This window comes from Lagopus muta, chromosome 7 (assembly GCF_023343835.1).
Source record: "Lagopus muta isolate bLagMut1 chromosome 7, bLagMut1 primary, whole genome shotgun sequence".
In the NCBI taxonomy this organism is placed as follows: Eukaryota; Metazoa; Chordata; class Aves; order Galliformes; family Phasianidae; genus Lagopus; species Lagopus muta.
This window is the reverse complement of record NC_064439.1, coordinates 24,776,895-24,803,476: the sequence shown is the minus strand read 5'-3', so window position 1 is coordinate 24,803,476 and position 26,582 is coordinate 24,776,895. Positions and strand designations below refer to the sequence as shown.

Here is a 26,582-nt window from a genome sequence, read left to right as displayed (position 1 = left end):
GTTTCTATCTTGTCCTTAAAGAACAAAGTTGCAATGAGGAATTCAAGCTTTTATTTTGCATAAGCAGGGTATCATAAAGCCTAAACTAATTTAAAAATATAATTAAGTTTAACTCTAGAAAGCTTCCTGTTTATCACCATCACCTATATACAAAGGCAGACTTTCGATACAGACCTAAAGCCAGTCTTAAGATTGAAACCACAAATACATATCCATCTACTCATTGTGAAGTTCAGCAATGGATTTTACTCCAGCGAACTGCTCAGATCATCACAGGTGGAACATAAAGACCCTGAAAATCATTGAGAAAATTAAGTGCAATATTTCAAATTATCTTCACTTGCTAGTGCCACTAAAAACCACTAAAAAACTACACTCACTGTGATAATTGCGTATTTTATCACTTTTTAAGATATGTATGTTTTAAGGATAGATACAACAAACTTACCTGTCAAGGCATTTCCCTGACTGCTTGTACTTTAGTGGATGTCTACATATGCATACTGTAAGAAAGGAAAGTAGCAGGGGGGAAAAATAATAACCACAGTTGGTTTTGGAACATGACCACCTATCACTCTGTGCTGGGATAAGACCTTATGGTTAACTTACAGGAAGACCTCATTGTGGCCTTCCAGTACTTGAAGGGAGCATATAAACCGGAGGGAGAATTACTGTTTATGAGGGTGGATAGTGATAGGACAAGGGGGAATGGTTTCAAACTGAGAAAGGGGAGGTTTAGGTCAGATATTAGGAGGAAGTTCTTCACACAGAGGGTGGTGACACAGTGGAACAGGTTGCCCAAGGAGGTTGTGGATGCCCCATCCCTGGAGGCATTCAAGGCCAGGCTGGATGTGGCTCTGGGCAGCCTGGTCTGGTGGTTGGTGACCCTGCACACGGCAGGGGGTTGGAACTGGGTGATCTTTGAGGTCCTTTTCATCCCAGGCCATTCTATGATCTATGATATAATTTCTTCTGCCCCAATCTTACTCACTTCAGCTTATCACTTAGAATTAAGATTACTTTAAGGATGATCAAACAGAAAATAATTGCAGGAAGTGCTTAAATCTTAGCTTGTAACCTCAAAATACTGTTGCTTTCAGCTCATTAGTAAATCTATGCCAAATCAAAATCTTAGCTTTCATTTCCTGTGAACATACTGCTATTAGCTTGCACATCTCTCCCAAATGCATTTTTCCAAAATAAAGCTCATATTTACATTGATTAAAAGCTCAAGTCTAGACAACCAGAAACCCAAGAATCATTTCATTGTAAAAAGAATTGTTCAAAATCAATCTTTTTATGATGGTGCCTCATTTTCACACTGTCTTGTCTGTAAATTAACTCTGTTCTGAAATTCCGATTTACTCCCTCCATAAAACTACTTTTTTCAAACTTAGACAAAACACTGAATATTGACATATTAGCACAGAAATTACACTGAATTTTTCTTCTGTTAGAACAACATATGCAGACAGATAATTACTCTCCATCAGATTTTTTTAAACTCAGATATGAGTTCCGCACCAAATAGCTTCAAATGGGATGCGACTTCAGAAGCAGAGTACTGATAAAATAGTCCAAAAACTCACTGTTTTGATCAGTAAATAACTCACCTATGATGAATACACAGTCTATCACAAACCTTCTTGAAACCCTTTTGAAACAAACACGTTACACTCTGAATTCTTTGCATTCGAATCTTCATAAATGGGTAAAACTGTTTGCTGTGCTCCTCTGACGTATTTATGGAAGATGTTTGTGAAGCTTCACAAACAAGAGGGAAAAAGATACGTGAACAAACAAAACCAATTTTAAGGTAAATCCTCAATCCCTCCACAACAATCAAACAGAAACAAAAACTGATGTAATGAGTAAAATGAAGGTAACTGTAAAAGCAGGACATCACATGCCTCCCATAGGTAAAGGTGGGCCATTCTACTCTCACCTTTATCACGGTCATAGAGTAAGTCTTCTGTTGAGCAAGGACTCCCATCCTGAGATTCAGGAGGGCAAAAGGGAGACACACATGGTGAATGGCTGCTGCAGCTGCTGCTGCGCTCCTGGACAGACGGAGTCTGAGTGTCAATGCTTCGTGTACTACTGCTACGATAGTGAGCAGGTAGCGGGGCCCTTCGACCATCAGGGATATCCAACGGCTGCAAGAGAAACAAGCAGTTCAGATTTCTGAGAAAAGATCCAGCTAGTACTCGTAATTGAACTGAACAGGTGAAATCTAAATAGCTCATTTGTGAAACAACTTCTGGGGAAGAAAATAATGCAATTCAAAATGCACAACATACATTAATTATGCTCAATGCTGGGACAATGCACAGATTTCCCAAGACAACGATATGCTCTTATGCAATGGAGTTAAATTAACAAAGAGGTATACTTTGTTGTTGATTTACACTTGCCAGCATTTTTTTTTAGCATTTTTTCTGATATTTTAGAAAGCAATCTCCTCCTCAAATCAATAGATCTCATTATACTAAAGAGAATAATTTTCAGTAACAGTTAGCACAGAGCATAAACAAGTACCATGACAGAGGTCTCACCTGGATAAGAGATATTTCTAATACAATAGCATATTATTGGCCTAACAATGAACTGAATTACAATTACAAATGAAACCATCCAAGTTTGGTTGTAATTCTCTAGCACTCCTGTACTTTCCAACCTTCACTTCTGTAGCTGGCTTACAACAAATTCAGAACTAAAAGAAAACATGTACAGGCTTATATAAGGTTCACAAGCTTGTTTCAAACTGAAGAGATAAGCACTGCTTTCTCATATCAGTTTAGTTGGCACCAGCCAGTTGATCTTGCACCCTATGCTGCAACATACAGCATAGATGTTTCTAGCTTTGCTTCACTAAGGACCATTTCAAGCCACAGAGGAATGATCAAAAGTTCAAGATAGGAAATGTCAGGCCTCCTTCCTTCTCATTTCAAGTGAAGAATTGTGTTTCATTTTCCTGTTTTCCATATGTACCAAAATTAGAGCAGCCAATTCCAGAGCTTAAAATTCAACACAACGTGCTTTTGCTAATAAAGAGGATATGAAACAATATTCCCTTCTCAGCAACAGCCTATGTAGAAAGCCATCAAATTATACAGAGGCAGGCCTAGTAGAGTTAGAAAATCCTTTCCTTCTTACAAGGCTTCTAGCTAATACCTTTTCACATTTCATTTAAAAGCCAAGCAATACACTATAAGGGGAATATTACAGTTGCTACATCAAATGCTCAAAAGTTTGGATAGAGCTGTTTCAACAGCTGAGCTCATGTTGTATATTACGACAGGACCACGTGTTGCTATTCCCATTGCCCCCAACAGGCCATGACTCATTCAATGCACAAGATAGACCTGAAGATAGACCTGTATTACTACACAGACAGAAGTAGAAAACAAGACTGAAGCTGTAGAAAGAAAATTAGTCTCGTAATTAACAAAAAGAAAAGAACTGCCACACAGATCAGCTTTTTTTTTTTTTAAATCTGCTTCTGACACAAAGATTCTACAAGAGGCCAAAGTTATCTGATCCAACTCTTCTCTTTTATCATATCTCTTCTGGAAGCCCAGTCTATACAGGACTGATTTGCAAAAGTCTTCATCATTCACAGATGGAGAAGGAAACTGTGAGAGCCGCACTTTGAAGTCCTAAAACACATGCAGTATCCTGAGCTACCTGAAGAAGCACACTATGAAAGCCTGGTGGATTTGTGTTTCTCCATCCATAAAAGGCAAATAATATCACCTTTCTTCTAACATAGGTGTGATAAAAATAAAACAAATTTCAGAGACACTCTTAATATATAGTAAGAAAAAATCCATGAAGGAATTCAGATTTCTGGCTTCAAAGCAAGGTTTAGTAGTGAACATTATGACACACATCTAATGAGGAGAAAACACCAAATGGCTGCTCATTACATGCACATACCACAGAGCAGGTAAAGCAAGGATTCCAGAGAGAGAATAAAAGCAGTAAGTAATCACACAATTAGACTTCAGGATAGCACAGATTTCCACACCTGAAGAAACACCATAGTCTTATGTAGTCAAGAAGCATATCCCAAATCGCTTATTTCAGCCTCTGCTGAATCAAAATTGAAGGCATAGAAAGTCATCTGCATTTTTCAATACGCCTCTAGAAATACATGCAAGTATACAAAGATACATATTTAATCACTCTTTAAAGTAAAATAACAGAAAAAGCCTGAAAATGCTTCAAAAATTACTGTGCTTCTGTATTTCTTCCCCTTAATACTGAGCCCGATTTTTTTTTTTTACAAGACCATAAGCCTTTGTGAAAACATCAACTTGAAATACTCAATTTTTAAACATGATCAACATGAAAAAAGACTTCAGAACTTACTTTCCATGAGTTATGCCTAAACTATTTTTAAAAACCCAAGTCCTCACAATCTTAAAGCACAAGAAATAGGGTAACTATAATTGAGTACAGCTGCTACTAGTTGTCATAATTCTCAATGCATGGAAAATGGCTGAAAATTACAGAATTCTGTATACTTTTTTTTTTCTTTCCTGCAGGAGGATTCAGTCATGTACTAATTCTATTCCAAAGGCATTCCAACAAAACATCCAACAACCACTATGAGACAGTATGTTCTTGGATATAGTCATAAACTGTCCTTATACCTCCCTGCAAAAGTACAGAAATGGTCTATTTGACAACATGCACTTCTTAATGCAATTAAAAATCACCAGATTTTTTCAGTATCAATCAAATTAAAACTGTCCTACAGAGTAGCATCAGGAATTCTACTATGACATAATATACCAACAGGAACCTTACAAATAATGTTTCTCAAATGCCTTACATCTATTTGAGAGGCGTTTTCTTCAGAGTAAAGCATTCAATGCTTTTAATTTAAAAACTATTCTCCAGATTGGAGCACAAAGGCAGAGATAGGAAATTGCTTCTGCCTTCTAGCATAAATACAGTCATCAATGAATTAGACAACATGAGAGTGCAAAAATCCATCACATCCTGAAGAGACTTTTCCTTACAAGGAGCATTCAGAAGAATAAAACCCAAAACTTTTCAGATGAAGGATATGAAGATTAAGGTATAGACCCTGTGCAGCTGTTCAAATTAGAAAAACAATCAAAAACAATTATTACTGGACTGAATTTTCTGATAGGTACGTAAAAGCATTTTACTACCTATTTCCAGAAACAAAAGAAATTAAGCAAGATACTGTGGTGAGTTGGGGGGAACATCTTATTCAAAGTCTCCAACATTTGTGTTGCAGAAACACAACAGGGCAATGAATAAAGGCCAGACAACTTCACAGAAAGCTGATTCTCTTGTACAATTTGTGGTGGGCACAGAGACAACTACAATTTCCTGGAAAGCTGGTCACCAAATTATAAACCAGGAAGGAAAATATATCCAGAATCTTTAAATAAAGGCATTAGAAGATGAAATGACATTTTTAAGTAAACCTGAGGACAAAAACGCTATTAAAAAGGGACTCCAAACTAAATGCCAACTTTAACTGTTTTTATGAAATAAAAATGAGAATGCCTTCAGCCAGCTAAGCAAGAGAGATGATCTGAAAAACATACACACACGTGGCCAAACCAAAAAGGAAGAAATGCTTGAAATGCTTTGACCACATATCACTAAACTTCACAGTCAATTAGATTATTAAAAGAAAGACCTAATGACGTTACTGTACCATCCATTATCTTTATGAAGCATGTAAAAATAACAAGGCTAATCACTCCACAATTACCCTTCCATGAAGTAAAATTCCTATTATTAAAATACCGTGGGTGGAAAAAAAAAAAAAAAAAAAGTGAAGAAGGTTTCCAAAGAATTCAGTTAGCAAAATCAGCAAAAGATAGAAATACATTCCAAATCAATTCATACATTAAGAAGTAGGACAGCTAAAATTCAAGTCAGCAAAAGGGAAAATAAAGTATGTAATATCCTACCCCCAAAATCAAAAAAGTATAAAAATAAATCAAATTTATTTGTGTATCTGAAGACTAAAGAAGAAAGTGTGAATGTGAGAGGAAAGTTCCGCTGGTTTCCAATTTCAACTGGCAGCTAATTTAAAATGTAATTCAAACATCCATAAAACCAGATCTACTTTAACCATAAGCTTACTTCTGTCCCATGCATCACCTATTTCAAGGTGATAAACCCAGAAACAGTTTGTTCAAAAATTCACAAGTTTATACTGAAGATATGAAATAGTAACGGCAAAAAAAAAGTCAAGAACACTAAACTATAATTTTTAAGAGTTGACCAACTAAAATGCATTTTGTTTTACTTAAGATATTCCAAACATGCTTATTTAAAGGAAACTGATGAGATCAGAAAGCTATTAACATACGGCTAAAATTGAATACAACTTAAGATAGTAAACTGCATGTAAAAAAAATGAAGGTAACTACTCTTCTCTACGACATGAATTTAGATGCACAACACGCTTCAAGAGATTTAAGCAGCTGGATTGATTAACACGAAGTTTTAAAGATGCACTTGCTGAAACTAGGAAGTAAATTTAGAAGCAGATTAGAAGAAACCAGTTGAGAATTTAGATGCCCACCAATATCAAAAGCAAGCTTATAATGAAGTTTGTCCTTCATGTATCACCCAAGGCAACCACTTACCTTTGACTGTTAGATCTTTTTTTAAAATAGAACATTTCAACCAGAAGGAAAGTCAGAAAATTGAAAGAAAAACAAATTGTTTCACTAGCAGTGAAACTAATGAAGTTTGGATTCCTATGGTTTATCTTTTGTTCAGTAATTTCTAACCTTTAACCCAGCCAACCAACACCCCCTGGCTAAAAAGAAGCTAAACTGTTGCAGTTGGGGAAAGTTCACCAGCGGTAAGATTTAGTAAATCACTTTTATTATGATCTTCCATAAGTAAACTGTGAGATGTAAGAAGCTCTAAGACAGTGCTAGGAGTCCCATTTTAGTTCCCACCAGAAGAGATCTGACAGAAATTAGCAGTTATATAACAGGAAACAACCCTTTGCTCACAAAGATGGACTTCAAGGGCAACGCCTAATTTATGACTTTCTTTTGTGTCTGAAGATTCTCCCCAGCTAGATGTTTAGATGACGGGTTCACTATTGCCTTGGTTGTGTAAACTGCTGAACATATCTGGCCTCAGTCCAACAATGCACTTAAGAATGTGCCTGTTTGGCTGGGTCAGAGCCAGTACATTCAGTAACTTATAAGATTGGGTTCTGCATCTGAAGTAATGAGCTGTTAAAGCCTAAGGACAGCACTTACAAAGATGATTTGTCTGATAAATAAATTAAACCTCCTTCAACCACAAGACATCACAACTCTGGCCATATCAATATCAATAGTGGCAATACAATACACTTTCTTATACTCTTTGGAGCTAACAGAGTTTATTGATTTGGACTTTTGGAGTTTTTCTGTTTGTTTTTGTCTCTACTCCCCTTCTTACAACACAGATTCTTATAAAGGGATGAGACAGCTTTGGGAAAGGCAATCTAGCATGAAACATTTTACTACTGAGGTATTTCATTCAAAACACAGCTAATTCTCTGGAGAAGCCAAGAATACTCCAAAGCTTTTTATTTATTTATTTTTAAACTTTACTGCCATAGTGAAGAAACACAAACATCAGATTTTGGAATCTTATACCTCTGATTAAAGTTCTGTAGCTTGCTTTGTGCACTGAAGTGCTATTAGAAGACCATTCACAAGTAAAAAAAATTAGAGAATTAGAAGAAACAGTTGATCCCACAGCAGAGATTATTCATTGGTGATTTAGGACAGGGTGGCTGCAAAGCATTTCACATTTTAAGTGTTATTTAAGCACTCTAGTACTCTTCCATGAGAATTCCAACACTCCAGATCTCTCATATGTACAAGCTCAGGCGCCTAGCTTATATTTCCCATACGGAGATCCCCCATTACAGATCAGTGTTTTAAGGAAGTTACACAGTTCACATTCAGTTTAGTTTATTGAAGAAATGCATTAAAACCAAGAAGCTCAGCAGAGCACAGGAAACTTAAGTCTTACCTAAGAAAAAGCACATAAAATAAAGCAAATAAATTAATCTCCCAGTTTCTACTTACTCACGGTAAGCTGAATATTTAAGTGCATACATTTCTCATAAAAACTTACAGGTTCTCTAAAGAAAGGGTATTCTAAATAAAATGTTTGACTAAAAGGCCTTTAAAAATAAACTGAAGAACAAGCAGTCCTAAAATACTGAAACAAAATTTTTTTTTTAAACAGTCTGAGGAAAATTAATAATAATTTCTGCTATGAGGGAGTTTTCTCATGTGTTTGTAGGTCACAAAGAGAAAGGCACTATAGACACATTAATATAAGCTTACCTTGGATATCTCTTCTTTTCCACTATTTTCCTTAATGAACACTTTTTCCAGTTCAGGGCTTATTCCTTCTACATTACATGGCACACGTGAAACAGTTGATTTTGGCACTGAAATGTTTGACAGTGGCATAGGGACTGATCTGGAAATAGAAGCCTAGAAGGTAGAGAGCCACATGATTTGAAGTTGGAAAACAGAATAAAACTGAAGTATGAGATCAGCACTAAAGAACCTTAAGATGGTGAACTAAGAAACTGTATTAATTTTGCCATCTAGAAGAGCATCTTTACTTGGCACGTTTAACTAAAAAGGAGCGTTTGCGTAAATCAGAGGCCAACTAAAATCACCTCTTCTTGACTCACAAGAGTTCTATAATAAAAACATTCTACTACCTCATTTGTCAGTAGGCAGGCAGGTATACGGTCTTTCCAGATGTACTGACTACAGAATACACACTAGGGGATGCGGTGCACGCGGTGGGCTGACGTGGATGGTTTAACAGTGATCCAAAAGGCATTTCGCAACATTCCTGAAGCTTAACCACTCAAATGAAATATCTGCTTAATGCACTTCTAACCTCTTTTGGTTGGTTTATGTTAAAGAAAAATAAGGCATTCATTCTAAACCTCTAATTTCAGTAGCTTCTAACATCTCAGAACTTTGTGTCAAAAATCTTAAGAGAAAACATTTGGAGTTTAAGAATCAAGCACGTAAAAAAAATACAAATATGGTTTTCAGAAAAAAAAATGAGTGGAACTCTGTTACAAGAAGGATCCATTCACAAGAGCACGTGTCTTGCACAGTCAACTCTGAACATTTTAGCTTGGCAGCAGCTGCACCTACACTAACAGTCATAAATTCCAAGTATATATTTTCCTGCTGTTCACAGAATCACAGGATAAGATAAAATGTAAAACATACCAGTGGACTCCTCTGAGAGATTACTGAATGAGACTCTGAGTAACCTGATGTAGCTGTCCCTGTTCACTGCAAGGGAGCCGGATTCGATCGCCTTTAAAGGTCCCTTCCAACTCAAATTTTTGTCATTTCATGATTCAGTGAATCAGCCTGTTGGGGGGAGGGGCTGTTGTTTTCTGGTTGTTGCTTCATTTCATTTTCTGTTTTGTTTGCTGTTTTTTGTTGCTTTGTTTTTTGTTTGAGCATTAAGAAACACTGCCTGCAGAATAGCATCCCTTGGAGGTCCCAGGAAAACTGAAAACTTCACTGGCCTTGTTAAACACATTCTTGAGAATCCAAAACATTGTCCAGTGCTAAAGAACGTTACATCAAGCATACACCTTAGGTGGGTTTCAGTTTGTGACAGACTGCTTTTACTATAAGCAATGGCATAGGTACATGCAACAGCTTACATTGAGATCGAAAGTAAAATCCTTTTCTATTAAAAAAATGCAGCAAAGCTTTTGTTATAGAGACATAAATGTTTCAGGAAGAACATCAATTTCTTACATCACAAGACCAGATCTTAACCACTAGACTTTATCCAAGCAGAAGGAACATAAAGGAATCAGCCAACATGAATAAATAGCCATCATGGCACAACTCCTTCTTTTAAAAACACTATTTTAAAAAGCTGTCAGGAAATACAACTACAGTGCAAACATTTCAGGAGATCAAATAGCTGCCTCTTAGCAATATGGAGACCAAATTAAGGATCCACTGTAGGCGAAATTTAATCAGGACTCAAACACTCACACTGTCAAATGAGAAAAGATAACTGCTTTTTACAGGTATCTTAAGGGTTCACAAAGTCACTAACAGAATCTCGCCTGAGCTTTAGAACCAGTTTCAGTTCCACTGCCAGTTTGTGACACTTACAGAACACTGTGTGCGGCATCTTTCATTGCACCCTGCTAAGAATCAGGCTCACACTTGGGTAATTTACCCAGGCAGTTGCTCAAAGCTATTACTCATAGCATCAGCATCTTTTTTAATATGAGAAAGACACTCTCAGAATACAGGCAAGCTTTTGTAATTGATACACGAAGAGATCTAAAAATCAAAGCTGTCTTAGCCAGGCTAATACTAAAACAATTAACTCTATTAAGATTTGCATACATTTTCAAATCATTTTAGATAAGTAATAACAACACAGAAGATGTCAGACTAGGAGCCTGAGCTTTACTTTCCAGAGAATTTAAGGGATTACAGTCCTATTCCTGATTCACCAAGAAGTGTTTCCTCAGGTATATGCAGCCTGAGAGAGATCAGAGGATAAATTAGAAAGAAAGAAAAAGGAGAGCTGGTGTAATAAACTCATTGCTGGAGAAGAATACATCATACTGCCCATTGACAGTCATTGCATTGCTCACTGATATAAAACATGAGAACGCTTCAACATAATCTGGACATGATGGAAGCTCTCAACACATACTGTAACATAGCAATGTTGTTCTACCTCACGTAAGGCACTGCTACCACAAAGAATTATGTGAAGGTTCTCATCCTAGAGCACAGAATCTTTTATTGACAATGATCCTAGACTACCATAACAACCAAAAGGCACGTCCTAGGCAAAGTTATGAAGATGATTCATACCCTGTAGTGTAAAAGATAAACAGCCCTCTATTTCAGGGATGGGATAACTGGTAAGCATCATTGATTTCAACCAAAATTAAATTTGAGGTGAATTATCGTCATCCTTTTAGAAAGCAGACAGGACAGTATTCTTTTTTAACTTGTCAATCACAGGGAATCATTGCTTCTCTGGCCACAAGTTAACCAATAAGCAAATTACCAGAAAAGCTCCCAAAATGGACAAGGAAATGAGATCTTTCTTTAAATACTGGATAAAGCAATGCTCCAGTCTTCTACTGATGAATACATGATAAGGCGAATTATAAGCCTTACTTATATTTGTTTGCAACAAATCCGTTCATTTCAGAGAAGCAGAAAACTGGGTTCTGTAATCTCAATGCAAATACCTTCTAAGAAGTCCCGTTCAAAGTTCTGTCTGCTGCTCAAAGACTTACCAATTGTTGAGCTGTCAATCCAGACTGCTCACTTTTGGTACATTTTATTTATTTACCTATAAAATGAGCTCAGATGAAATTGGGTTGTGTAGCTGATAAGCAAAAACCCTCCAGAGGAGCAGAGACCTTTGAAAGCGTACCAAGAAAATTAGTCTTAGAAACATGTATTCCCGGAAAGACAGTCTTATCTGGCCACTCACAGAATTTTTACAGCATCTTTATTTTAGTTTATATCCTGCTGCAACCCTTCTTTCTTTTATTATATGATGGTTATCAGATAAAATTCAGTGTAGATGCAATGGTATCAGGTTGCTAAGCATTTCAGTGTACCACATAAGGAAGCAAACAGAAGAAAGATGGGAAGAAAGAGCAAGTTATTCAACCAACACTGATAAACCAGGAGGCTGTTAATATAAGCAGCTGTCTACTTACCTGAGTCTGACTGATTGCTATATGGTTGCCATGGAGAGGTGACTGACGTTCTTTCTCTTTACCATGACGACTGCTCTGCTTACTGCGCTGAAGCTGCTGTCTCAATTTGGCAATCTGCTGGAAAGAAGTTCAGGTGAAGTGAGTTAATGAGTTATCAAAAGAAGATCTGTTTATCTTTCTTTATCAAGTGAATCACAGATGTTTTTAAAGTCTTCTTTAGAGAATTTTACAAGCATAGTGGATTGTCTACCTTTGAGGTATGAACATTAACTGCCTACTAGACACTTTCTCCAAGGTAACTGCCCTAGTCACCAACATGCTTATGCAAGCAGATTCAGTTTACTAATAAACTTCCTCATTTACAAGGAAATACTGTAATAACTGATGCAAAGTATCCCTAGTAACAATTTACAACGATATCTGGCCTAGAACTAGCTTAAACTGAGAGACTGTGAAGCCTACAGTCGAAATTATTTGACCTTGAGCCAAAGCAAAGTTTTCCAATAATTCATAATTAAAACAAAAGAACCTCTACAAACAACTGTCAATCAGTATGTATTGCTTCATCTTGGAGAGCTTAATATATTTAATTATATTTCCCTGCAGGCTACATTATCACAGATTTCTTCAAGTAGACAGAATTACCTTTCCTGATGTCTGTTGCAAAGATGTGTAAGCGAACAACATATATTTTAAAGGTCAAATGCAACTACAACCATTATTCACTTGACCTGCTCATTAATAGAAATCAAAGCACTTAATCCAGGAATTCTTTCACTTACTACCCCTGAATAGTTTCTACATGAAAGAGAATTTAACTCTCTCAGCATTGTTTGAGAAACTTAGATGATATGCAAATTTAGACAACAGGTACAGACACTTCCTTAAACCAGGGTACTTTTTTTTTTTCCCTTCACGCTCACTCTTTCACAATCAGCATGCTGGCATAAAAGGCAACGCATGCAAGTCCCCAGTTATTTTAAACACAGCTAGAGATACAATTAAAAAATCTGAAGTAAGGAGATATGAGCGCACATGGAATTCATCAGCTGGAAAGTATCCCCTGAGTTGAGACTACTTCAAGTGCATTCACTCTGCGGTCAAGTCCAAGTAGTTAAATATATCCCTAATGTCCTTGCAAAAAAGCAGCACCGTGGTAAAGAGCCATTTCACATCACTTTTCAGCATCAAGAGCTGACGGTGCTCAGTGAAGGCTTTGATGGAGCTTGACTATAAGCTTTGGAATTTTCTTGGTTTTGTTTCTAACATCACTCACACAACAGATCTGCCTTAAATGTTTCACATCAAGTCTTGCCACACTTCATAATCCATATTCAAAGAACTGCTACTCAGAAATGTTTGGCTACTCCTAATCTTCAATAACAGAAATGGGTTGATTTCCAAATGGGTTTTGGAGAATACATTAAGATAGTCTGAACACAACCAAGTTTTTAACAAAAATGTGCTAAAGAATGAGAAATCTCTTGAGCAAAGTGCCACTCAGGCACTATGAAACTTCGAATGAATTTGAAGATACCTCAACTCCACAGAAAAAAAGTCCTGAACTACTTGATTCTCCATGTAAGAGTAACATTAAATAGAAAACCCAGCTTAACAGACAGATGAAGAAGAAAGTAACCAGTTTGTTAAGGGAACACGAAAGTATATCTACTACAACATAGATCAAAAATGCTGGAGAAGTGGGTGTGTAGGGAAGTGATAATCTTTAAAAAGCAGAACAAGAAAGAAATGAAGCCCAGACTAGAAGACAGCCATGGACTGAAATGGATGGTTACAAGAATATCCAAAAAGCAAGGACACAAGGCAGGGAAAACGCTGCTTTAATTTCTGTTGCCTTCCCCTGATGCTCTGGGCTTCTTCCTACTGAAACAGTTAATTACCCTACATTTTATTTAAATCATGGACATCTAGATGGAAAGTTTTCTCAGCCACTTCCAGAGTATGTGTATTTTGGCATTCGATATACATAACAATGTACATAACAATAACAAACAAAATGCTTCTTAGGTCACTGGGGAAAAAGAGAAAGATGAAAACTTGAAGAATCTGACTTTTCTGTCTGGAATCGCAATGTGGCCATTTAAACCAAATACAAAATGCAGTGAATAAACAGACATACTTTCTCTGATCATATCCCTAGCCCTGAATTTGATGAACCCTAATTTCCCAAGAACCCTGTCTTTCTCTGATACAGTAGTTAACATCAGACAAAAGAATGAGAAAGTAAAAATGAGCACATAAAAAGCAACCTGCCATTTCTTATTCATCCTCTAGACATGGGAGACAGGCTTGCCAGCACAGGCTACCTGAATTCATAACAGCCATAGTAGGCAGTCAGCAGTGCCAAATATGTGGGCAGAAGAACCCTCCAAACCAAATGGCACTCCATCTCTTCACTGAGAGTACACAGTGAATCTACAACTTGCCAAAACTAATCTTGAAATCTCAATTGCTTTTTTTCTTCTACAAAATCATCTTTTTATTGTTAAGTGTCTTTCTTTTTTTACCAAACTTGAAGAAAACCACTCCTTTTAAGAGGAAGTGGTAGCTGTGCTTTCAAGAACCTTAATTAACTAGAAAGCTAGAAGTCTTCTTTCTAAGCAGCAGAAAAGCATCATTAGATCAAACATCAATCAAAATAAACTCCAAATATGTAAGTGATATATTAATCCAAGAAAAGCAGATAAAAATCATTCTACGTATGCTGTTTAACTCTTCAATGCTTTGGAAGAAAAAGCAAAACATTCGCCTGGGAGCCCTACCCTGATAATGCACCTACTTCTTGAAAAAGCCTTTTTTTGGTGAAGCTTGGGCAAACTGAAAGTTTTGCTAATGCTTGAGATAGATGTTTGGAACTGGCAGCCTGTTATGGTTTAACCCAGCAGATACCTGCGCACCACCCAGTCCCTTCTCTCACTTCTCTCACTTCCCAGTGGAAGTCAGCTGTCCTAACTTAGTTCCCTGGTAGCTCCTTGGGCCCTTTACAACACTGCTTAGCAGCAATTATAAACACTGGTGTATTATCAACATTGCTTCTCTCCAAGAACCAAACCATAACACAATACCAGACACCTTGAAGAAAACAATTCCATCCCAGGTGAAACTAAGACACAGCTACATTTGCTAGTATCAGTATCTTTCTTTAACAGAATCTGTTGTGATAGAACAAGAAGAAATGGTTTCAAATTAAAAAGAGAGAAGATTTAGACTGCATATAAAGTCCTTTACAATAACAGTAGCAAGGCACTGGAACAGGTTGCCCAGAGATGGATGCCTCACCCCTGGAGACATTCGAGTTCAAATGGACCAGGCTCTGAGCAACCTGATCTAGCTGTAGGAGTCCCTGCTCCCCTGCAGAGGAGTTTGACTATACAACTTTAAAGATCCTTCCAACTCAAATAGTTCTATGATTCTATGATTCTCTACTGAACGTTAGATCTGAATAGAACTGTCTCAGAGAACTTCTGCTTCCAGAAAATGCAGATTGACAGGTCACAAAGAAACTAGTATTGAACAAAAACTCTTAACACACAGCATGCAGGCATTAAGTAGTTTGGTGTAGGAAGGTGAAAGACTTGCATGTCCTTGCAAGTATCTCACATAGACAGAGAATGCTTGGACAGACAGGCTAGTATCAGGACTTACGGGCGAGGGGAAAGAAAAAATAAGGGATAAAAATAGAAACCAAACAACAGAAAGATAGAACAGACAAAGAACAGGAAAGTAACTGAAGAAAAAGTAATAGTAGACTAGAATTGGCTAAAAAACGTATGCAGAATGACACTGGGTCTACGAATGTGGAAAAGGCAACAAAAGTGTTGAAAAGCTGGAGACAGAGAAAGGAAAACAGAAGGGAAAGACCCAGAAGCTGAAAGAGATGAGGGCAAGTTTTAGCGTGAACAACTCTTGCAAAATTTGAATAGAAACAGTTTATTTCCACACACCTTTCCACCTCCCCCCTGTTTTCTTTAATGTGCTCTATCAGAAAGGAATCACGAAACTCACCAGCTACATTTCTTGTCATTCTTTTGTGATCAGCTCATAGAGGATGGCAATTTTGCAAAACGGATCACTGCAATCAAATGGCAGAGATTGCCTACACACTGAAGGTTTCCCTACCACTGATAGTCAGAGCCCAGGTGGTGGAGAAATGCTGCTTGCTGCAAAACTCGATACAAAACCACCAGATGATGAAGAATGTTCTCTCAGTAGAAGTGAGAGTGTTATCCTAGAAACACAGATGTTATTCTTGCCTTTGGTTCAATTCCTGTGCGCTGATAGCTAATGTTTAAGACAAAACTTCTCAGACACAAGACTCCTTCTGTATAACTCCTAGGCACTTAATTTGTGGTTCTGAGTATCTGCTCATAGCTGCAAAATGAAGGCACCCACGCACTTGGAACGCCCATGTATTAATAAATCAGATAAGATGGGTTTCGTTAACAGGTGCTCAATGTGACAGGAATGGACAACCCTCACCTTTCCTTGGCACAGGTGCTTTTGTTTAAAAACAAGGATATTGTTACCACTGAAATGCAAAATTACTGCAAAATTACTCTTTATTCATTTGAGGAATCAAACTTCTCACTGCTTTTGACAACTATTCTTCTAACCAATAGCTGTGAGAAAAAGGACTACTGCCAATAACAGCCTCTCCTTAGACAACCTATACATTTGTCCTCATTTTTGAATGCCTTATTCAAAACAAGGAGCCAGAAAAAGGACTCAAAAAAAACATGGCTTTTTCTCAACTCTCCATCACATGAAAATAAGCTGCAAAATTTTTTTGAAGAGAAAGATGTAGCTCTGGAAGAGAGGCTGAACCCTTCCTGACACAGACAGGAGGCTGACTGCAGACTAAGTATTTGGCACTGGCCAAAGCTAGAACTGCGTGAACTTGAGACAGACTGCAGTTCATTGGTACATAAGACTGACATAGGGCATATTCAACTGTGCTGAAAAACCATTTTCCTGTACCTAATTTCTCATTATGCAAATCCACTTCTGTTGGATTCTATCTTCCTTCTATTGCAGTTTACAATGGAACACATATGACTGAAGAGCATTTCAACTATGTGTCAACACTTACCTTACTATTTCATTTGTGAAACTGGCATCCTCTCCATCCTCACTGTTAAGCCCAACCAAAATTTCTAAACAAGAATATAGCAGCATAGAGTCTTAAGCTTTGTCTCTCTCAGTGCTAGAGAACAGAAAACTCATGAAGGTAACTCTGAACAAAAACAACAGCAACAAGCTGCTTTCTCAGTACTCACTCTGGCCACTCCTCTGCAGCCAACACCATGCAGTAGAAAGGGAGGAAATCCAACATGCATAAAACAACAATCAGTTCTAAAACACTTCTAAGTAGGGAGGTAAAACCTGTTTCAAGAGCAACAGAGGGGAGGGAAAGGGTGCAGTTTCCTGGACTCCAGATAGGGATTAAAAAGTATGTCTTGGCCATATCAAGACGGCAAAGTCTGCACTGTGCAAGAATTCTCACCTCTTTTAGTTGATCAGCACTTCCCCATGATGCTGAGCGCTGATGTGATCGCTTTTCTGCTCCTTCTTCAGCCCAACAGCTTGGTGTCTGGAAGAGAAAAAAATAAATATATACATGTATAGTGAATTCCCAAGGTTACAAAAAAATTTGTCACAAATTATTGGTTTAACCTTTCTGTAAAGTTAGAGTCCAAGCATTATAAATTAAAAAAAAAAAAAATTAAGAATCTAATATGAAGCAGTAATATTATCATTGAAGAAAAAACTGTGCTGATGATTCAGTTTAAGGCTTTGTAAATTTGTGCTTACAAAAGATGAGGACAATGAACATTACTGAAGAAGAAATCAGCTGCCTGACAACTACAAAAACAATCTGACTATTCCTATCTTTGCTTCAGCATACATTTTTTTTTTTTTTTTTTACCCAATGAACAGGTAGAAAACCACAATATAGAAGAAATAAATTAAGAAATCAGAGACCAAAAGCCAGTATTCACTTCTCCCACGTGTGTTCCTTAGTCATATAATCCCACGTGTGTTCTTGGCCATATAATCAATTTATTCCTTTTAACTCTGACTCAATATTTCTTTTATTATTTTTGACAATGACCTAACAAGCAGAAGAATAGATTTCTTCCAGCTTTGTCTGCAAGCCCAGAAGGCTGCTAACATAGTCCTTGAATTTAGGAGCTATAAATGCAGAACCCAAAAACTGAGAAGGTGCTAGAAGCCAGCTCTGCACCTCCTAGGTTTATTCACCACAGGAGTATTACAAAACTGTGGATATCCACCAGCATTTTCAAACAAAAAGAATCACTGGCTGGCAGAGGGGAAATGACACTTAAAATTCATAGATTTGGGGCTAAAAGTCAGGGCTACATACACTCAGAAATACACAAAGTCACAAGACTTTTTCAACAGTTTCCACTGATGATAGCTGAATCCAACTGCAAGATATGAAACCATACCACTGAAAACTATGAAAACTCATCAGAGGTGGTTTTTATGGCCACAAGATCAATCAGAGTGACCTCAGAGGACCACTGGCGACACTTGCATGGGGGAGCTGGGACTCCACTCAAGCAGGTCAGACTGCTTCAGGGATCCATCTCTCCACATGCCTTCCCTTTAGCCTTCCCCCATCTATGCATGGAAACCCAAATCCTCCACAGCTTTTCTCACTCTTGCTTCCTGTCTGGGACTTAGAACCTTCTGAAGCACCCTCACACAGAGGTTGCTAATAAAAATAAAAATCTGCTAATAAAGAAGAGCTGACATGGCCTTGAAGAGTACCACAATAAGCAGTGCCTAGAGCCCCTCGCTCTTCCTACTCTGAGAAGGGGCAAAAGCAGTTCCCTGGCACCCAGAGAATGGAACCACTCGTTAAATACTGTATCTTAGTTTCAGGTTGTAGGCTACACTGTTAGAATCAGAGAGCTGCTACAGTATATATGGCCTACAGCCTGGCACCAGTGCCAATATTTATTATGATAACAGGCACATTGTGCACATAAGCCCACATATCCCATTTCTGTTTTCTGCCAGCCCTGATTTTTTGCTGCGTGTTCTCAGTAAAGAAAACAAGTCTTTATAAAAGTCAGACTTCTGTGTATTTATTATGAGTCTGCGTGGGGATCTGAGAAAGAAGCCTTAATGTGGTTATGAAAAAAACAGTCAACGAGTGAAGGGCTTTAAATAGATGATTTAGCTATCATGAAAATACAAGTCACTCAGCCAGGCAAATCCACAACTCAGATGCCTCCTGGTGAGACTGTATACAACTATATAGGGCCAGACAACACGCACCCCAAGGTACTGTGGGAGCTGGCTGATATGGTCACCAAGCCACACTCCACCATACCTGAAAAGTCAGACAGAGAGCCGAGACTGGAAAAAGGGAAACATCACTCCCATTGTTATGAAAAGGGAGAAAGAAAGACCCAAGGAATTACAGTGAGCCTTACGTCTGTGTCTGGAAAGATCATGGAACACATCCTCCTAGAAGCTACATTAAGCCACATGTGAGACAACAGGTGAATGTGAGACAGCCAGCATGAATTCAGTAAGGGCTCACCAATCCAGAGACCTTCTATGATGAAGTGATGGCAACAGTGGACAATGGAATGGCAACCTGAAATCATCTACTTAGATTTGTGCAAGGCATTTGACATGGTCCCACACCACATCCTTATTTCTGAATTGGAAAGATATGGATTTGAAAGGCAGACTACTCAATGGGTAAAGAGCTGGTTGGAAGGTCACAGCTGTTGTGCTTGACAGCTCTACATCCGTGTGGAGGCTGGTCACAAGAAGTGCCCCTCAGGGGGTCCATTGTATTACTGGTTCTGTTCAGTACCTTTATCAATAATGGAGACAGAAAGAATCAAGTGTAACCCCAGCAACAACATCAGACCCAAGCAGTGCAGTTGAAACAAAAGAAGAAAGGGATGATATCCACTGGGATCTGGACAAGTCTGAGAAGTAGGCACTCCCCTACTCAATGAGATTCAACAAGGCCAAGCATGAGGTGTTGCACTTGGGTCACAGCAATCCCAGATGTGTACAGACTGGGAGAACACCCTTTGAGGAGCTCTGCAGAGAACGTGAGGTTCTGGTGGATGAAAAGCTTGACATGAGCCACCAGTATGCACTTCGAATACAGAAGACCAATTATATCCTAGGCGGCTCCAAAACAGGAGCAGCTAACAGAGCAAGAGCAGTAATTTTACTCCTTACCCTGACCTCATGAGGCCACACATGGAGTACTGCTTACAGACATAATCTGATAGTGATAGGATAAAAAAGAAAGGCTTTAAAAGAAGAGAGATTCATATCAGATTTTTGGGAAAAATTTTTCACTCAGATGGAGGTGAGGCACTGGAACAGGTTGTTCAGAGAAGCTATGACTGCCCCATCCCTGGAGGCATTCAAAGCCAGAGATACTGGGGGCTCTGGGAAGGCTAATCTATTGGACAGCAACCCTAACTATGGCAGGTGAGTCCACCTTCAAAGCCATTCTAAGATTCTATAAACTCTTTTTTTTTTTTTTTTTTTTTTTTTTCTCCTCCTAGAAGTGCCCAGTTCCATGCAAGTGTTACCTACATTTACTTGTTCTGTATTTTAATGGAACTTCTAACCGTGGGCTTTCGAAATGGCTGTATTCAGTTTTGGGCCTCTCACTATGAGACAGACATCAAAGCCCTGGAGCATACCCAAATAAGGGCAACAAAACTGGCAAAAGGTTTGAACGTAAGTCTTCAAAGAGGATAAGAAAATTGTGATTGTTTAGTCTGGAGAAAAGGAGGCTCTGGGGAGAACTTGTCACTCTCCACAACTGCCTGAAAGGATGTCATAGCGAGGTGGGTTTGTCAGACTCTTCTCCCAGGCAAACTAGTGATAGGAGATCTACTGGCCTTTAGTTGTGGCAGGGGAGGTTCAATTTGGGTATCAGAAAAAAACTGCTTCTCAGGAAGAGTGACAAGGCAATGGAATAGGCTGCTCAGGGAGGTGGAAGAATCACCATCCCTGGAAGTTTTCAAGAAACATGTAGACGTGGCACTGACAGACATGGGTTTAGCGGGCATGGTGGTGATGGGTTGATGGTCAGACTAAATGATCTTAGAGCTCTTTTCCAGCCTTAATGATTCCATGAAATTAACATTCCAGTGATGCTTTCTGAACATCACATTACTCCACAGTTTGATGAATAACTCCAAAACAAAGTGCTTAAATATTTTCCTTTAGGGCAGGAGGACATGGCAGGCATCACTACAAGCTCATAGCCTTTCAACAACAGCATAATAAATAGAATAGAAAAGACAATGAGTATCTAAAAAGTCTGAGTTACTCAAACAGAAATAGACAGAACAAACCAAGGAATGTAGTGAGAGCTTGCATTTTTTAAGCATAGATATTGATCCAAATAGGAAAAACAAGAACTAGTAGCAGCATTTCGAAGAATTTCATCAACAGTACTGGTACTGCTAGAAAAGACAGAGATGAATACCTGCATTGCAGTTGACTTAATGAGATCAGAATAACAAATATGTAAAATCCATTCAATCAGCACTAGATTTTGTATGTCCTCAAACTATGCTTTGACACTCTTCCAGTTTAATATTATCCCTGGAGTCAAGGATTACACATTTGCTTTCAACCTCTGGTAAATTGAGGCAAGTCACAACCTTTCAAAATATACGTATGAATACCAGGATAGAGATAGATCACGTCCATCACTTTTCTTTGCAGAATTATAAAACAGTATGATACTCTCATATCATACTGTAAACTCAGGCAGTATTGTACTAATGTGCTATTTATTATCAGCTGGAAAAAAAAGAGTTAAAAATAAACCTAAGCAGTTGCTAGAGTATCATAGCAAGCTGGACTCTTCTTTAAAAGCTATACATTTCTGCTTCTAACATAACCCACACTAAATGAAGAAAAACATGGGCTTTATAATCCCAAATCCTTATATTCAAGAAAAACTTCTCAAAAAAAGATTCATATTCTAATACAACAGAAATAAGAACAAGTTGTACTGCACCCCTGACAAAGCCACATTTTGTGAAAGCTGTTTTCCCATCTTTATTTACAGCTTCTACACAACAATCTTATTCACATAAGTCTTCATCTGAAGCCACTGCAAAGTGCACTCCTCACATGTTAAACATTTTGAAAAAATGGTATCTGAAGGTAAATTTCTGCATCACAGAAAGCAAAACCAGAGTTAGCTGCTTCATCTCAAGTCAGAAACAAAGTAACAGAGGTCACCAGTAACACCTGTGAAGCTGGCAACACCACTTCAAAGCTGAAACAAATTTATTGTATTAAGCATGAGCGAACCAGGATTATTTCCTACAATTTTATGAGAAGAAACTAAGGTTCAAAACATTTTAGGATGAGAACCTGGAAAGGCTTAAATAACTCATGATTCAACTTCAAGAGGAGGATGGCTGATATTTTGAAATGCGAAGGTCCTGATCTCAGCTGACACAAAGCATTTGCACAGGACAGGGTGAGCTGCAAACACCACATCTGGTTGCTCTTCTCAGTTTTAACGTAAATCACAATTACCACTGTTCTAACTCATCCAGCCTTGCAGAGATTAGCATTTCTTGCAAAGCCTTCAGTAATTCTGCCTTGCTTTTCCATCTATATCAGAGATATACATCTATATACATTTTACTTCACTTAGATTGGAACAACGTACCAACCTACCTAAATATAAGACTGAAATAACAATCTCACACTTTATAGCCAGCCCTTCATTCTAATTACAATATCTAGCTTGCATCCCAGAAGAACTAGTTTTGTGGGATAGGTGCAAAGATTGAGAACACGAGTCTGTTTTACTATGGAGTTGATAATGTTTCTGAAGAACTTTTTCATTTAAAAAAAAATGCAACAACAGCACTAGACAGTCTGATCAGCCTTCACATGTTTCTAGAGCATTCAAATGACCTTCAGAAATTGACAACAAGAAATGCCCTAAGGAGTTAGAAACTGACTTGATTATAGGTGACTCCTCTTAAACATCTGAGAGGTTAAGACCAGTCAGAATGGTAAACTTGTAGTTGTACAGCATGCACCTCTTTCTCCTTGATACCTCCCTCAAAAGTTAAAAAAAAAAAAAAAAAAAAAAACAATCCTGTTAACTAATATTCCATTTAAAAAGCTTCAATCTCCTTGTTTATTATGTCAGTTTTTAAGCAACAGAATTAAATCTACTCAAAAGGGAACAAAACATCATGCAGGTGATTAAGGAAAAGTATTGAATCTACATGGAAGTAGAAAAAATATTTTAGCCAAGCATTTCAGCTTAACTCTGCATTATTCTTTAGATTAGAGAACAGCTCAACAAAAATCCTGAAATGCATTTTGCAAACTCTCTTCTTTGCTGTTTGTATAATACATAATTGCCATATACAATGAAAAAAGGCATATCCAAGCATCTTGGAATCCAGTTAAAATGGAGGAGGAATCACTGATTCAAATACCACTTGGACATTTGGTTGGTTTTTTTTGTTTTGTTTTGTTTTTTTGTTGTTGTTATTCAGATCAAGAAAGATTAGATAGATTCATTTTAATTGGCAATATATGATGCTGATGTCATTGAAAATATTTTTATCCCAAATCTCTCTTTTTCATTTTATAAAAAATGCTTTCAACGATTTAGCTACTGCCAAGTAATTACATTAATAAACTATGATGATTATCCAACTGTTTCTGATGATTCTGAGGTTAGGCATAACCATTTCAACATAGAATTATTGCTCAAAGCTGGCAGAAATTGTTACATGTATAGCACAAAGAAGTATATAAAATTGCTCAGTCAGTGTTTCCGACCAGACAGAAGAAACACAGAAGGAAGCCAGTTGAATTTTAAATTCTCTTAATTGAAAACTCAAACTTTACTGAAAAGGAGAAGGAGGCAGAAAAGCAGAGGAATTTGGGAAGGGTACACAAGGATATATAAGGTATGTCAGTGTGTATAATAACACAGTATAGCAGTAAGTTTACCTCCATTTCTGAAATATCTAAAACTGTACTAAACAAAATATTTATCTTTCATTACCCAAAACACGCCGCTCCTTGAAGATCAGCTAGCTGCATGCATATGCACAAACACCTACACAAATGCATGAAGAACTGAGATGCAGAATTTGTTATCGCCATACGTGAAGCTGTCAGATATTTTTCCAAAAGCAAATGAAACAGCTTCACTCCTCTTCAGTGCTTTCTCTCAAAACACTTAATGAACTATAGTTACTATTCTCCAAAAAGGAACAGAAATGAAAACAAAACACAGAGCTCTATTTCTCTGTTTAAGTAATACAATGTTACTGAAAACTTTTTATAATACTGGTTTAATTTTAAAGAGAGACATTTTATTCATTAGCACTGTGCAGATTCAAAGAACTTATAGTAAGACTCACCTAACCAACAATGACCAGAATATCACCTTTTTATTATTATGATTTTTAACTACATGAATTCTAAGGAATAATCACCATCTTCATCAGAACTGCACAAAATCTAGATCTAAAAATTAATGAAACATTAGGGAAAATAAGTACCCTTGAATGAGAAATCATTATTCCACCTGCAACCTAAGTTGTACTGGAAGTACTGTTTCTGAGATCGGTAAAAGTAAAATGAGATAATTTATTTTCCAATAAAAACACGTACAAAAAATTAATTTTATTGATTTTCATTATCTTTTTATCGTTTCTTACCATCCTCCACTCTGATGAACTACCAACTGTAATTATTTTCAGCTACTGAAAACTATATGGACTCCCTTGCTCTGAACTGTTTCTTATCCAAGAAACACAATGTGCTGAAAGTACCCGTGCTGGTACTCATGCAAAGAGCAGGGTGTTAATTTGTCATGCATACATTCTATCAAGAACTAGGAACTCATCCTTGGTTCTTGAAACTAGATAGGCTTCAAACCACGTAGCGTTCAGTCAAAAACAAAATCAGAATATAACTCAGTAGTTTCCTTTAAAAGCCTTCCCACTGAACATTTTACCTACAAAAGCTTGGAAGCTGCTGTGCCAATCTCTATGCTCATTCCATTTTGTGTCTGTGCACTCCTCAGTAGTTAAATACACACTTTCCCAACCCAGCTTAAAAACTGCTAATTGCTTTGGTTTTATTTACGTATAATTTGAATAAGATGACACCCATACAAATCCAAACCAAGCAAATTTCCCCATGTTAATTCCTTTGAAGTAATCCTTCACCTTGTAGAAACCATAGTACTGCCTTTCCTCTGTTTCATTTGATTATGCTGTAAAGGCAAAATATTTTTTGACCCTCACTAAGCTTTGCTTCTGAAGGAGACCAAAGGTGGCAGCCAGTAGGTCGAATAACCTCAACATTTATTTTCAGCTTGCTAGGAAAGTAATTTTACTGCCAAATGCATGGAGCTCAAGTATTTTTAGAACAAGTTTATTTCTATTTTCTGTAAGTAGTGAAAAGGTTTGTTTGGAAAACCTTAAATATGCCAAATATTTCATTAATAAAAGTACTTGTAAAGTTTGATTTGGGTATACTAGCATGAAAGGGGATAAGAAATCTAGCAACTACAAAGCACGCTACAGAAATTTTCCTGGACAGAAATTATGGTTAAAAAAAGACCTTCAAGATACAGCATTGTGAAATTCAAGTACTTCATAAGCAAACCCAGAATTAACAGCTTTGTATTTAGATCCTTCATGACTGCGAAGATGGCTGCTTATTCTTCTCTGTTAAAAATGTCTGCTTGTTTTCAAGAGGAATGAGCAGAATTTGAACAAATGATTTTTTTGAAGAGCCACACAACAGGTTTCTGTAAATCCTAAGCTTCTTTGAACAAATTTTACTCATTTGATTCCCAAATTCATTAGACAGGACTTCTGGATCATATTAAAGCTACATACCAGCGAGGCTATTAGTTAGGCTAATAGCTCTCCACAGCCTACACAGGTAACATAACATTTAGAGAACTCACACAGACTTTTTCCCCCTGAGCTTTCTGCCCTTATCCTTTCCCCATTAGAGGGCTTCTTGCATTGCATAACAGCACATTAAAAATATGTGAAAAATCATTTACACATTCTAACTGGTCAGTATTACATGGAACACTAAAACCTAGAATAATTTAAAAGAGATGTTGCATTTGCAACAATGAAATGTTGCAATACAAGCAACAGAGCCAGCACAGGCAATAAATGTGTGGCAAATCACTGGAAACAGAAGATTAATGAAAAACTGTACATCTACAGGTGAAGTTATGACCAAAAAAATCTTTGATATTTTAAAGATATTACATGCATTGCTACAACATATGCTTCCATGAAGAAAAGTCTTAGTGATTTAACAGAGTTACACACAGAAGTTAAGATGATAGGAAAATATTGATACTTCTATACAGGACACCACTGGTAACAATGGACCAGAATCACAGCACAGACAATTGGCATAACTGTGAGTACATGGCCCTTAAATTAGAAATACAATCAAAGACATAGTTCCTTCTATTTTTCATCAGTTTAGTTTAGAATACTGAAATTGAGAAAACTTGCTTCGTACCCCAGCAATGCTATGAAAAAAATGCATGACTTCTTCATTACAGATTTGAGTTTTCAGAATTATTTTTTAACTTGCTTGATGGTGACGAACATTCTGGACAACAAGGCCAATGTGACCAGAAGCTGGGCAAGCAAGAATATTTAACTTTCAGCCAAAGAGTGATGGAACATTATAAATGCCACAGCAGCCCAAC

At 37.4% G+C, this 26,582-nt stretch overlaps 1 protein-coding gene across 5 annotated transcripts in view; it reads right to left on the bottom strand.

The window, feature by feature from the left end:
- GLCCI1 (glucocorticoid induced 1) overlaps positions 1–26,582 on the bottom strand; it is a 50,761-nt gene that overhangs the window by 6,370 nt on the left and 17,809 nt on the right. For 3 of the 5 annotated variants that reach the window (XM_048951840.1, XM_048951839.1, XM_048951837.1), the window contains exons 3-6: positions 17,310–17,396; positions 11,786–11,902; positions 8,367–8,519; positions 1,946–2,156 (exon numbers count right to left, since the gene is read on the bottom strand). In XM_048951840.1, the coding sequence (XP_048807797.1) occupies positions 1,946–2,156; positions 8,367–8,519; positions 11,786–11,902; positions 17,310–17,396 (568 nt within the window). The remainder of the gene's footprint in view (positions 1–1,945; positions 2,157–8,366; positions 8,520–11,785; positions 11,903–17,309; positions 17,397–26,582) is intronic. The other 2 variants (XM_048951841.1, XM_048951838.1) reach the window with 1 other exon arrangement.